General features: G+C 44.4%; 1 protein-coding gene across 1 annotated transcript in view; it reads right to left on the minus strand.

Moving 5' to 3' along the window:
- The window catches only part of cacna1eb (calcium channel, voltage-dependent, R type, alpha 1E subunit b), a 96412-nt gene that overhangs the window by 19984 nt on the left and 61573 nt on the right, over positions 1-14855 (minus strand). Inside the window, exons 18-28 of the mRNA XM_079530184.1 lie at positions 14575-14642; positions 14394-14428; positions 10292-11095; positions 9471-9766; positions 9022-9193; positions 7844-7973; positions 6924-6983; positions 6616-6722; positions 4679-4775; positions 3188-3348; positions 1470-1607 (exon numbers count right to left, since the gene is read on the minus strand). Of these exons, the coding sequence (XP_079386310.1) occupies positions 1470-1607; positions 3188-3348; positions 4679-4775; positions 6616-6722; positions 6924-6983; positions 7844-7973; positions 9022-9193; positions 9471-9766; positions 10292-11095; positions 14394-14428; positions 14575-14642 (2068 nt within the window). The remainder of the gene's footprint in view (positions 1-1469; positions 1608-3187; positions 3349-4678; positions 4776-6615; positions 6723-6923; positions 6984-7843; positions 7974-9021; positions 9194-9470; positions 9767-10291; positions 11096-14393; positions 14429-14574; positions 14643-14855) is intronic.

The raw sequence follows: 14855 nt of genomic DNA on the forward strand, positions 1-14855 counted from the left end.
AATGGTGCCATTGTATCATGATTATTAGTGAGGACCAATTATATGAAGATGGGTTGAAAAGTGGTGAAGTGGTCCTTTAAGCTGAAAGATCCTTGTTGTCCATATGCAGACCGCGGCCATCTTACCATATAAGTTAATGGCAAGGTGCTAACAAGGTGCAACTTCCCATTGGCAAATCCAAACAGAAAAGTCCTATCTGATTGTAGCACACAACGTCAAACTCACCAACATTGCAGCTGTACGAAAAGCTTTTTCTCTTTTTATCCTCAAAGTGTTTGTTTCATAAAAATCCACCGTAGACATGTTATACTTTGTATCCTTGCAGGTGATTCTTTTTCTAAGTGTTGCAGTTTGGAAGTGCTCATTAGATATCACTCAACTGCCCTGTGCGTACCACCTGTTTTGAATTTGCACATAATGCAGGAGGCAGCAGGACATTGCTTTACTGAAAACGAGTGCTTCCAAACTCTGATGGCAAGATGGCCGCGGTCTGCAAATGGTCAATGAAGAATGCACAGTTGCTTCTAATTAATTATCGCTGGCCAGCTTGGAAGTGACTGTGGGGAGTGGTGCGTTTCATATTTGTATGTCTCAACTATATCTTAATGAATTCCTGAGCATGGACATTGCAATTATTTTAAACATGTTGTTCAATTGATTGTTGGTCACCTGTCCAGTGCTGGCAAACCTCCTGCGCTGCTGGGGCCCTTCATGGAAGGGTGTAGCCCGTTAAAGTAGTTACCTCCAGTTGCTGTTCTTTTAGCGGTTGATGTGCCTAATTTTTGGACAGTCCATGACTGTGGATAATCTTGCATTGCCTGGTTGGTGTTTGGAGACTTTGGGTAAAAAAAAGAACCCAACAAAATGCATCCTTGGAGCCTTGGCGGCCGTCCGGTCAACCTTTACAGTCCTATAATACGCCAGGCTGGGTTTATTTCTTATTAGTTCGAGATGAAGATCCCAGTCGAGTTGAAGATCCCAGTCAATTTCTGTGACTAGTTGTTACATAGGTTTAAATCCCAGAGTTGCGATTCCCATTTAATGAACGATTCAAAATCGATTCATAATTTCCAAAAAAAAAAAATCTGGTTACAGTTACAGGAGTTTTCAGTTTGTGATATGAAATGTAAGCTTATCCTAATCACAGTAAACATGTCTTCAGTCATTTTCAAGTTACTGTAGTCAGTACTAGTCACTTCAGTTGGCTGGAGTAGATTGTGATGAAATCCTATGTATTGAATCGAGAATCATTTTGAATAGAGAATCGTTTTGAATCTGGGAAAAAAAATGGTTTTGAATTTAAAAAAAATAGTTTTTGGATTGAGAATGGAGTTGAATCGATTTTGAATCAAATCGTGACCCCAAGAATCGGAATCGAATCATGGGACACCCAAAGATTCACAGCCCTAGTTTGCGTGTGTGTGCGTGTGCGTGTGTGCGTGCGTGCGTGACTGAGCGCTCTCACTCACTGAGGCCAGCCCTCCCCTGTGGAGACGGTGAACAGTGTGAGGAGGGCCCAGCACACGTTGTCGTAATGGAACTCGTGCCTCTTCCACTCCCGCCTCTTCACCTCCTTCCTGTCTCGGCTGTAGTCAATGTAGTAGCCCCTGCAGGGAACAGAGAGGCCCATGGGTAATGGCTGCACTTCATTCACTAGGCTAGTCCATCAGCTTAAATATAGTAAAAGCTGTATTTAAGTTTTACTACCGTCGGTGCTGCGGTAGTGTGACCGTGTCATTCCTGCCTATACTGGTGGTCTCTGTCGTGTTTAGTTTAGAATAGCATGTCGTGGGTAGTTTCAGCATCGATTAAAGCAAAAATAAAATCTCACGACTGTAAAAAAAACCCGACTGTGTGGCTCCTTTCACGAGTGTGAAAGGAGCCACACTAGCGCAACACAATGTAAAAGGATGATGTTTTGGTAGCCATACAGCTAACCAGTTGAAGAAATTGCGGATTGAGGTTGTTAACAATTGCGCGTATGAAATATCGGAGATCATTAGGGTTTTCTGGAAGACTGAAATAACTAATAACCCGAAAGCTTACAACACCGTAAGCTTGTAAGCTTGTAGATAGCCTATTTTCGGTGCAGGACACAGTTCTATAGACGACATGCTGACTTCTAGGGAATCCAAATGACTGAAATCAGTCGTGGCAACTGAGAACTTTACGGGTAAGAAAAGTAACGCACATCCTCCAATTGGTGCCGAGCCAAAACTGTAGAAACAGCAAACAATAAAAAGAAAGCAGGGGCTCGCAACTCACTTTAAGATGATCCAAACTTTAATTAGCGACAGGCAGGCAAAACATATGACGTTTCAACCTTATGGTCTTTGTCAACTAGACATAGACGGTCGAAACGTCGTATTTTTGTCTGCCTGTCGCTAAATAAAGTTTGGAGCATCTTAAAGTGAGTTGCGAGCCCCTGCTTTCTTTTTAACTAAGAACTTTAATCCATGAGTTTGACTTAAAGGGATAGTTCAGATTTTTTTAACTTAAGTTGTATGAAATACTTGCCATTAATATAGTGGTTGCAACTGTATTAATTGATTGCCCGAGTCCTGTGGTGGGAGTTCTGCTCTGGTTTTGGTCAATATTAAGTAGTTCGGTCATTTTGTGGGGGGCACTGGGGCCACGCAGTAAAAGTAAATGAATCCACAAAACGAACGTAATTTGTATTGTTGACCTATTTCTAAAATATTAGCGCGACTTTCGTTCAACTTTGACCCCTCTATCACATGGAACAATTTTTTGGGCGTAGTGATATGGACACAAAAAACATAGTTCTGTGTGATAGAGGGGTAAAAAAAGAACGGAAGTTGCACTAATATTTTAGAAATAGGTCAACAATACAAATGACGTTAGTTTTGTGGATTAATTTACTTTTACTGCGTGGCCCCCAGTGCCCCCCACAAAATGACCGGAACTACTTGATATTTCACCAAAACCAGAGCAGAACTCCCACCACAGGACTCGGGCAATAAAGTAATACAGTTGCAACCACTATATTAATGGCAAGTATTTCATACAACTTAAGTAAAAAAAATCTGAACTATCCCTTTAAGAGGACTATCAGATTGCTATTACGTCTGACATCATGTCGTAGCATAATTGGTTCCGTATCCCGATCAAGCAGCGAGGAGGAACATGGATTGAGCCGAGGCTTTTGAGTTGAGTCGTCACTCACTGGCACTCTTTCTCCGTGTTCATGGAGCTGTCCGTGCAATAGAAGAACCTCCCCTTGAAGAGCTGCACGGCGATGACGGCGAAAATGAACATGAAGAGCTGGTAGACGATGAGAATGTTGAGCACGTTCTTGAGAGACGTCACCACGCAGTCAAACACAGCCTGCGGGGAGACACACGAGAAGCATTAACCCATTCAGGCCTGACGTCGACATTTTTAAAAAAAAGTTTTCTAAATCATGACAATTTTCGGAAAGATTTGAGGCACATTTTAACGATTTTTCAAAAATAGCAGACCTACAAGTTCATAGCGCGCCACTCGGTGGCGCGCTATGAACTTGTAGATCTGCTATTTTTCAATAGCTAAATTATAACATAATGTTTAAAACACCAAAAGGGGTTCCCGCCCAAAATGGGTTAATGGTTAATGTGGTTAAACGCTAACGTGACATGGATGCGTTCCAGGTCTCAATGGATTAAGAGGTAGAGAGTGACAATTGGCTTATGAGAGTGTACATCACACCAGTTAAACTTAATAAGTATAATTGTAATATTCCAGATGTATGCACCAGATGCGGTGAAGATAGAGGCACATTGTTCCACTGTCTATGGTCCTGGTCCAAAATGTATGGAGTTTTGGGGGAAGGTCGGGCAGGAAATACAGAAGATTTTGTCAATAAATATTGTACCAGAACCAAAGTTCTTCCTGCTCGGTCTATATCCGGAGGGACACAAGATAAAGCGTAATGAACAAATGTTTATAGATATGTCTTTTAAAAGCTAAGAGAGTGATAGCATTGACCTGGAAGAGGCCAGACAAACCAAGTATTACACAGTGGTTCAGGGAATTGTCTTTATGTTTACCTTTGGAAAAGATTGCATACATTCTTAAGGACAAACAAGAAATGTTTCAGGAGGTGTGGGGCCGTTTTATAAGATACATAAAGAACAATAATTTGTCACATTTAATGGATGGCAGCGGTGGCCGAACGGATAGCGGCGCGGTCTTGATACCAGAAGGTTCCTAGTTCGAATCAGCCGCCCGACACGTTAAAATTACCACCGCTGAAGTGCCCTTGAACAAGGCATTGAACCACTACGATGAAATGTGTTCTATGAGCAGGGCCTGGCTGGAAACAAGTTCTTGAGCTTAGCCCAGATACCCTGGGTAAATATAGATTTCATTTCATGGAGCTGAAGAGGAGTAGTGCTGTTGTTGTTGTTTTTGTTTTGCTTTGTTGTTGTTTTTGGTTATTGTTGTTTTGCTTTCTTTATATCAGTAATTGTCTTGTACTGTTCATTGTTGTTTTTTTGTATATTTGTATTGTCATTTGTGTGTAAAAAAGGAAAATAAATACATTGTTTGAAAAAAAAAGAGGTAGAGAGTGATGAAGAGGAAGGCGGACGCAATCTCAGTCCATTAGGTATTTGACTGGAACTCTTGACAGATGGGTTAGGTGGAGGAGAAGCTGCAAAGCACGGCAGGCAGGCACCTTGAGTTTAGGAAGTCTCTTGATTGTCTTCAGGGGCCGCAGAACTCGCAACACTCTCAGGGACTTTATGGTCTTGATGTCTCTACCCTTGTTGTTCCTGTTGGTGTTTACAAATGGTGTGTCACACAACTATGCTGTCAAGTTGAGACACAAGGACAGACAGTATAGGCATGCAGACATGTAGAGGACAAAATAGACACGTAAGTGCACTGCAGTTCCACACACTATTTGAATGGCAACACAAGAAATAAAAAACAACAAGACAGGACCCAATAATGTGCGAAAAACAGACTTTGCCAAAGCGAATGATCGGTTTGAAAACACTGTGGAAAAGATTGACACCATCTTAGCATAGGACCTCAATCTATTTGGACTGGATGACTCGTTGCATTCTGAATGTTAACAATTGAAATGTAACAATTATATTGTACTGTGATGCCCGAGAGAACTTGCTTATTCTCAAAAACAGAAAAGAATTAAAAAAAAAGTAAAAAAAAAAAAGACAGGACCCAATAACTGCGTGGCTTCAGATTTCATGTGGAAGAGTGCGAGTCATCTATGACATTATTATGATGTATGAGCGTGACTCCACATTCAGGAGGTTTCAGCGCAAAATGTGACCACCGTTGACTTTGATTATATAGTTTAAGTTAAATATAAAAAAACCAAAATGTGTATGGAGGTACTTCCTTGGCCCACTGGCAACGTGCACATGAAATTTGGAAGTCCAGCGGTTCGCGACATTAGCCTCGGACACACAAGACACCAAAAGGCAAGAGCACTATTGATCAAGGCGAAAGGTCAAAATGAGAAATGTAACGACACAGAAATATTAAACGTAAACGAGTGTATGAGATGCTGTTTACCCCATCACATTCCTGGGAGCACCAACAGTGATACAATCCACAGGAACAACAGAGAAAATGTAGGCATAGAGAGAAATACACAGGGAGGATCAACAGCTATAAATTACACATGTATATTCACAACAGAGACATGAACACTGAAGTCATTTGCAGTGCAAGAAAATGCAACGAGATTGATCACAATCGTGTAGAGGGAGAAGAAAGCAAGGTAAGGTTCTTGGGATTTTAGCAGCATACATTAGGGCCATAATCTACGGTATACAGTACATATTTAGTCTGAGCATGAAATAAAAAACAATTAGATACAAGCTATCCTTCCTACCCATTCGAGGTATAGCGTTTGCGGTGGAATACGAGCAACGTGTTCCACACAACCTTACATCGCACATTTGTCCAAATGTCCACACACACACACACACACTCACACACACACACACACACACACACACACACACACACACACACACACACACACACACACACACACACACACACACACACACACACACACACACACACACACACACACACACACACACACGTGGGCTTTTTAAATAGCCAACGGAATGCATTTTTATAGCGCCTTTAAAGTGCCTTGCAATATGCATTACTGTTACTGTATGTACATTCGCACGCACGCACGCACGCACGCACGCACGCACGCACGCACGCACGCACGCACGCACACACGCACGTACGTACGTAAAAAGCAGTAGCAATACTGCAAGGCACGAGCCTGCTCATCGGGAGCAGTTAAGGGTTCAATGTATGTCAAGGACGCTGAGGCCAGGAGGAACCGGGGGATGGAACCCAGGAACCTTCATGATCATAGCCACAGTGCCCTGTATACTTTTTGTGAGTTTCGTCTCGATCTAAAACGTCAATCGTTTTGTCTTTGAAAGAGCCGTTCAGGCCCTGCATTTGCACCGGCCTAATGGTTGCCACATGGAGCAGAGCTTGCTGAAGGGAAGGTCATTCATATAACATGTTGTATATATGCAGAGCAGAGATGGTTTGCTGCAGTGAGTGAGTCATTAGTCATCACCAGGCGAGTGCCTCGCCGTGACTCACGTTAGCGCAAAGGCGATCAGCGCTCCCACCACCACGATGAAGTCCAGAATGTTCCACATGTCACGGAAGTAGGAGCCGTCGTGCAAAATGAGACCCTGGTCTATCATCTGGAGAGAAATCATAACACCATGTCCATATATACAGTACACCGTAGGCGTGCGTCCATATATACAGTACACCGTAGGCGTGCGTGCATGTAGAAATGCGCAGTGGGCCACAAACCTCTCATCTGTATGGTAGAACTTTAAAAGGGCAGTCACAACGGAGGCAACATTTGTGTATATATATATATTCTATTTCTTTCCTACCTTAATAATCATTTCAAAGGTGAAGACTCCAGTGAAGACGTAATCAAAATAGCGCAGGACCTGTACAATTATAAACACAAACAATTATATAAACACAAACAATTATTATGAATGTTGTTCATTTTTCAGTCACACTCTGCTGCGCTCACCTGACAGCTGAGACCCAGTGGTAGTCATGGCTGGAAACGGAGCAGCTGCACTCAAGCAGTAATTAAGGGACCTACTTAAGGTCAACTTACAATTAAGCGATAACCGATGGCAGGCCGTGGTCGTAGAATATTGTCATTCTATCACAATATCTCATGGCTAAGTAGAGTGGGCCTAATTAAAACCGCTGTAATGACAATTTAATTACAAGGAAGGAGATCCTCCCAACTGCCTGTGCAAATAAGCTGGATGCAAGATGTTCATTTTTGTTTCTTTCGCCAATGTATTCCTCCTGCTTTCTAATCTCTACCTGTGATCTAAAACTACACATCTTTCCCGACACAAGTCGTTGAGGTAGCCCATTTCATGTATTTTCCCCCCCAGAGTCTATCGACTCCTCCATAGTTAGGTACTGTACCTCCATGTGTAGGTCGGCAGTGACAGGGCCTGCGGTGCATACTGTACAGGTAATTGACACCAGACAGTGGCCTTGTGGTTAGAGTGAAACTGGGAGGTCGGTGGTTCGATCCCGGCCGGGTCATACCAAAGACTGTAAAAATGGGACCCAATGCCTGGCACTCATCATCAATGGGTTGGATTGGGGGGTCAAATCAACTAATGATTCCCGAGCGCGGTGCACGCTGCGGCTCACCGCTCCAAGAGATGGGTCAAATGCAGAGAACAAATTTCACTGCGGTAACGTGTGAGACTAATCGTGCGACTTTGACTTTGACAACAAATAAATTGGGGAGAGCCGGGTTTCCCCATCACACCTTGTTTCTGTCCGAGTTGGTGCAGACAGGGTCCTCGGCAGCCAGGGCGATGCTGCTGGCCACAATCACCAGGAGGATGGTCATCTCAAAGTAGCGCATAGTGACCACATAGTGGCAGATCCTCCTGATGCTGTGATTCAAAGGGAGAGATGCTTACCGTTAGTTGGTGAGAGCGGGGACACTACCACCACTGTACCAGGACAATGAGGACGATTCTGCAAATGTCTTCTAAATCCTGACATCCCGATGTTTCTATGTCAGTGGTTCTCAAACATTTTCATGTCAAGTGACCCCCAAAAATATATGTAATTGGCCGCCGACAAAAATAGCAGATCTACAAGCTTGTAGGGCGGCACTCGGTGCCGCGCTATGAGCTTGTAGATCTGCTATTTTTCAATAGCTAAATTATAACATAATGCTTAAAACACCAAAAGGGGTTCCCGCTCAGAATGGGTTAAGCACCACATGAACCATAGAGAGGCCCTATTCTCAGCATGGAATGATAGGCCAACATTTAGCAAAAACAAATTAGGAAAAAAAAAGAAAATGAATCTCACCCCTGAAATACCACAAATTACAACACAAAATCTATATAATAATAATAAACTTAAGCTCGAAAACCCACTTTAAAAACAAATGAATGCTAAACGGAAATTCAAAACATGAAGCCAAAATGAAATAAAAACAAAAAACTGACGAACAATTTAAAACCTATAATAATAACCTTGCTGTGTATATAGACAAATAAACACATGGTCCCTTTATTAAAGTTAGAATGATACACATAGCAAGACGTCCATTTGTACACTCTGACTGCGAGTTAAATGAACGCTGATCAGTGGCGTGCACAGACATTTAGAGGGGCAGGTGCTCAAGTTAAAAAAGGGCACCTTGTGCAGCGCGTGGAACCGGCCGGTTGCCTTAATCCATTTTGGGCGGGAACCCCTTTTGGTGTTAGCATTATGTTATGCTTTAGCTATTGAAAAATAGCAGATCTACAAGCTCATAGCGCGCCACAGAGTGGCGCGCTATGAGCTTGTAGATCTGCTATTTTTTTTCCTTCAAAAGGGCACATTGCCAAAAGGGCAGGGGGTGCTCTAGCACCCCCTAGTGTCTATCTGTGCACGCCACTGACGCTGATAGATGTGGTGATCCAGGTTAGTAAATAAATGTCTCACGGGTTGGAGGGTTTGAAGATGAACATGCTGTCTGGCTCAGCAGGCTTGGTAGGTCCAGGCTGCTCCTCCTCCTCCTCCTCCTCCTCCTCCTCTTCCTCCTCCTCTGTGTCCTCCTCCTCCTCTCTCTCCCTCATGTGCTCAGCCGGGAACGCCTCCAGCTCTCTGCTGTTCACTGAAACACAAACAAGAGAATAATGACGGAGCTGCAGACGGCCGGGCTAACCCATTAGTAATAAGTAAAGAGCCACGTACGTGTGCCGTCTCATAACTGAATCATCGGGAAAGACTGGTAAATGTGATTTTTCTTTTTTTGCCAGACATTCAGGGGACTCCGACACTGCGGTCGATAAATGAAACTATATGACACACACTGAGTCACATCGCAGACAGCCGCTTGACTGCCGAGCGACAGAGAGGAGGAGGAAATGCAGGTGAAAAGTGTCCTATACCTGTCATCATGGGGGGCCGCTGCAGGAGCGGCTGTGCCGCAGACATTTCGATGATCACACTTCCCTCGGGTTTCGACTTCAGAGGCGGCGCCGGGTGGTTCTCGGTGTCGGCGAGCCCGACAGACAGCTCCGTGGCTTCCGTGGCCTGCTCCACCACGGGAGGGTTTGGGCGGCAGAGGAGTTCATAGTGGCCGCCGGCCGCCTCGCCCTGCTCTGCCCAGCAGGAACTACCCAGAAGAGAGGGTTCACACTGGGGAGGCTCAGGGATGCCCCCCGCGCCAGGCACGCCACACACTCTGGAATGGGGGAGGAAAAAAAAGGAATATATGACTCCAGTGAAAACAGCACCATGACAATGTTGCAAATGCTGAAATAGAGCGCCAAAGTCCTGACGTCACTCGCTCATCCCCTCGATTCCCCTCGTTCACGGAAGTCATTTCTCTATGGAGAATAACATGGGGTCATCTTAAAATCGTTTCATATAAGCGTCGTGGTCCAAAAATAAACAACCTGTCTCTGCGTTATTGTCAGGGAGGTGTCTCTGTATCGTCATACATGATACAGTCTGCTTATAGCGAAAATGTAACTAATTCAGCAGCAGTAACAATAGCGTTTTCTCTCAGTCAGTTGATTCTTCATATCCATATGAGTGTAACGGCCGAGATGACATGTTTATTTTTCAAACACAGTTCTTATATGAGGCGATCTAAAATCCCCCCCTATGGGGATTACAATGCAAATAAAAAGTACATGAACCCGTGGATTTGCGCCCTCTACCGATATTGACGTCAGACTTCGGTGCTCTATAAGTCAAGTATTACCTCCCGAGTTCATCTCCAACCTCGGCGTACGGGTTCACTATGCAGGTTTCCCCGTCCTCTTGCGCCGCCGCCGACCCTCCGTCTACCACCTCTCCCTTGTTCTCACGCTCGTCTCTTTCCTCCGCCTCGTCTTGCGCCGCCGCCGCCCCTGCCCCCGCCCCACCTCCGCGTGGCAACTGGGCGCCGTCCAGACTCTTGGCCTCGGCGCGGGAGTCGCGGTGACGGTGCCTCCGATGGCGCGATGGGTCGTCCGGCCCCGGGGCGGGCCGACACTTGCGCGCCACTCTGTGCCTGCCCCCGCCCGCCGGCCGGTGGTGGTTCACCACTCTCTCTTCCGTCAGGGTCTGCATATTAGGCATGGGGGGCTCCGACTCCGGGGGCTCGGGCAAGGGGATGGCGATGGACATCGGGGGCTCCGGCATGAGGGGCATGCCCACGGACATGGGCGACTCGGGCAGGTGCGCGGGGCTGACGTCCGAGGAGAGAGCGGGGGGGACGTTATTACCGCCGCCGGGGGTCTCGCCTCCGGCGCCGTCCTCCGTGGGACCGCCAAACAGCACCTCTTGGCTGTCCATGTGGCGCCGCTTGCGCAGCTGGTTGGCCCTCTGCTCCCACACGGTCATCTTGACCTTTCTCCTCCTCTCGCGGCGGTTGACGAAGGTGTTGGAGGCGATGTTGAGGGGCTGCTTGTCCGCGGTGGTCCCGCTGGAGTCCTCCTCCTCCTCCCCCCCCTCCCCCGGGAAGTTGGGTCTGCCTCGGTGGATGATGGCTCGTTTCCTATAGAGGTAAGGTCTTCTCCTTCCCCTGAGGGGCACAGTACAACATGGCGTCACCAGGGGGCAGCAGTGAACCCACGTCTAATATATCAATGATGAGAAACAAAACCAAAGCACTACCTCCCAGGAGAAAATATATATATAAACAAAACAAAAATAAGAGCAATTTTTCATTGCATTCATTATTACAAAGAAATAATTTTGGGCAAAAGGAAAGGCTGAATAATTTGAGCTATACATAATACAAGAATAATGTTTTTAAAAAAATCATAAAAAAGAAAATACCTGAGGACAGGACAAATAATCCAAAACAAAAATCAAGGCCACAAGAACAAAAGGTTGCGGGGATTAAAAAAGTGAGCAAAACAACTTCTCTAATCGAGTAGGGGAACTCAAGGGAGAAATGTTTTGTGACAAAGCAGATGCAACTTTACTTACTGGTTGTCAGACTCTTTGGGTGTCCATGAAATCAATGAGTGATCATTTGAAAACAAGACATTAGTGTTTTCCAACATACACAGGACAAGAACAACTGTTGTGGCACGTTCCAAAACTAACAGGCCATCTCAGGCTTATTATAGGGTCATAAGCCCAGAGACCATGAATGTTTATATAGAATATTATATTTTGTATTGATTTTTTATACATTATGATTACTATTAACCCATTTAGACAGTTTTCTGTCGTTCTCAAACATTTCATGTCAAGGACCCCCAAATATCTATGTAAAAGAGTTCAAAACGATCGCTCTGAAAGAATATATATTCAAAGATGTGGGCCACATTTTCACGATTTTTCAAAAATAGCAGACCTACAAAATAGCAGACCTCATAGAGCTTGTAGATCTGCTATTTTTCAATAGCTAAAGCATAACGTAATGCTTAAAACACCAAAAGGGGTTCCCGTCATGAATGGGTTAATACATTATTGAATAATGGTTGTAGCAATCAATATGTTACTTATCAATGAACAAAGAATCATTTGAACGGACTTGAAAACTGTCCCTTCAATATACACAACATTTTGGTCAGTGCCACACAACAGGCATTGAAAAGACAAACGTGATGGAGGCAGCATTACACTGAAATACACTGTCAAAAGAAATGACATCTCGGTAGCTGTGACACATATATATAGGACCAACATTCAAATATGTAACGTACAAATGATACACTTGGTGTCACAAATAAGAGTCAAGGTAATGTAAAGTTTGGCCAATTATTATCTCCCTTCATAGGCAATTATTAATCTCTGCGCAATGCTGGGTACATAAAAGCGTTGAATGAGCACTCAATCCCCCATCTTGCACACCGTATCGTTGGGAATGTGTTTCTTTGCTCCAGCCACATTCTCCCCAGGGCCAGATTAGGTCATTGGGGGCCGGTGGGGGGCCGTGGGCCCAGGGGCCCCTTTGGCTCTCAGGGACCCTTCTGGGAAATTGGACCGCACGGTACTCGGTTTTGAGGCAGTGTTGATTTCGTCGACTGCAACTAAGATGAAAAATGTTCGTCGACTACCTTTTTCCACGGAGGAAAACTAAATGGAAACTAAATGAAAACTAAGCTATGATGACTAAAACTAAGACTAAATATACTGACAATTTCGTCAACAAATAAAAACTAGAAATGTTAGGAAGGGACTAGTGGACCCTATAAGTCATTTTTCAATTGGTTGCATGCTGAAAATAGCCGATCTACAAGTTCACTTGGGCTTGTAGATCAGCTATTTTCAGCAAGTGAAAAAAAAAGAGACTAAATCGACTAAATCAACTGTAGATTTAGTCGACTGAAATCTTAGGATATAACACTAAAACATTCCGGGTGACTAAAATGTGACTAAAACTAAATGAAAACTATATTCAAGAGACTACGACTAAAAACTAAAATCTAAATTTGCTGCCAAAAACAACACTGGTTTGAGGCAATGAAAAGGGCTCCTGGGGCCCTTCATTGGCCGTCGATGTTGCTAAATTTAGGTCAAAAAGACAATAAAAACATGAAAATGTCGCGCGAACGCACGCTATGGGGGCCCCCAAAAAACCTACTGGCGAAGGGGCCCTCGTGGGGGATAATTCATCCCTGCCTTCTCCCCCAAAAGAGGGTTAGATCCAGGGTTCAGCCATGTGCCTTAAGCCCCGGAGCTGGAAGGGCTTTTGGAGGCTCATTCAAGGACACTTATAGACCCGGAAAAGGTCAAATTGGCGGGGATCAAAACTTGTGTTCTTCCAATTCCACCATGGGTCAGTCATGCCTCCAGTAATATCCCCAACCCCCAGAACAACGCCTTGTGAGACCCTCCTATATGCACCTGTAATATGTATAATTATGAAATCATAAGCCCAGGATCTAGACAGTACATTAGGTATGCCTCGATCTACCCAGTAGAGAATGGCATACTGTACTGAAACTTCCCAACCTCTCCAAAAATAAAAGAAGCAAAAACAACAATCATCATTAGGCCTGGTATAAAGCCCCTGCAGAGGACAGTTGCACAGCACGGCATGCAGATCGTTGTCAATTAGTCAGAGAGGGGTCGTCCTTGTAGAACAATTACAGCACATTACGCTACCAACATAGAGTTCCTATTGCCAATACAGTTACAATACAACTGCACTAATGCTACAGTACAACGGCAATCTAGACCATGCTTTTAAAATCAGGCATACTGTATACGATGCATTCAACCAGTCCATAACACCTTCAACATGCCTTTCTAGCTCTGCATTCACCATGCAACCAAAGGCACTAGAGGAACACATCCAGCAGTCTCTGCTAATTGCCTACAGCTGGTTCTCAGAGAGAGAGAGAGAGAGAGAGAGAGAGAGTGAGAGAGAGAGAGAGAGATAGAGTCCATAATCACTAAAAGATTCCTGCTTATATTGTGTAAATGTTAACTCTACAGGGGAAGCCCTGTAGACTTCTGCTGAGCTCCTCCTCACCAACATTGCACGTAGCACGATAGGACGGACAGGTGTGGTTTTTTCCCACAGCATTCAAAACTTAAGTACTTCCCAGGTTGGTTTCACGACTCGCTCGCACAACCAAGAAGCATAATGAAATAGTGCTGCTCTAATGTCAGTCCTTCCTTTTTTCCTTTTTTTTTCCTCTTTTTTTTTTTTTTTTTTACAAATGATGTGATGGAATTTGGTAAATGAGAGAGTTAATTTGGGTAGTTACCCAAATTAACATGCTGGAAACAACTCTTAAGAACTACTTAAGGACTCTGAACGCTCTGGGTAACCCATTCCAGGCACGGCCATTCTGACTGGTTTAAAACGGATCGGAATGACTTACTCAGACATCAAGCCGTCTCTGCCTCTGGCATACCTCTGGTTGAAGAACGCCTCTTCCTCCTCTTCATCCTGACAAAGACAACAAAAAGACTAATATGAAGTCAATATATCCCCAATGATTAGCATCAGGTGGGGGTGAAATGGACATCTCACTCCACAAAATACAAAATGAAATCAGTAATCAATCAATCGGTAATCAACTGAAATGCAAACACCTTGGTCAGTTCCTGTGCGTTGGCTAAATTGTCCACGGCGATGGCCAAGAACACATTGAGCAACGTGTCTGTTCAAAGAGTAGTCAAAGGGCATAACAAAACAACATTCACATTCCTTTATTATTTTTTTATTACATTTTTATTAAGACAGTCTGACAGCCCCTTTCGGAGTTAACAGCCCTTTTTCTGAGTCGATGTGACAACACGACAGCCTATGGACCATATGCAGACCATAAGCGGCCATCTTACCATTTAAGTTAATGGCAAGGTGCTAACAAGGT

The sequence above is a fragment of the Electrona antarctica genome (assembly GCF_951216825.1).
Source record: "Electrona antarctica genome assembly, chromosome: 19".
In the NCBI taxonomy this organism is placed as follows: Eukaryota; Metazoa; Chordata; class Actinopteri; order Myctophiformes; family Myctophidae; genus Electrona; species Electrona antarctica.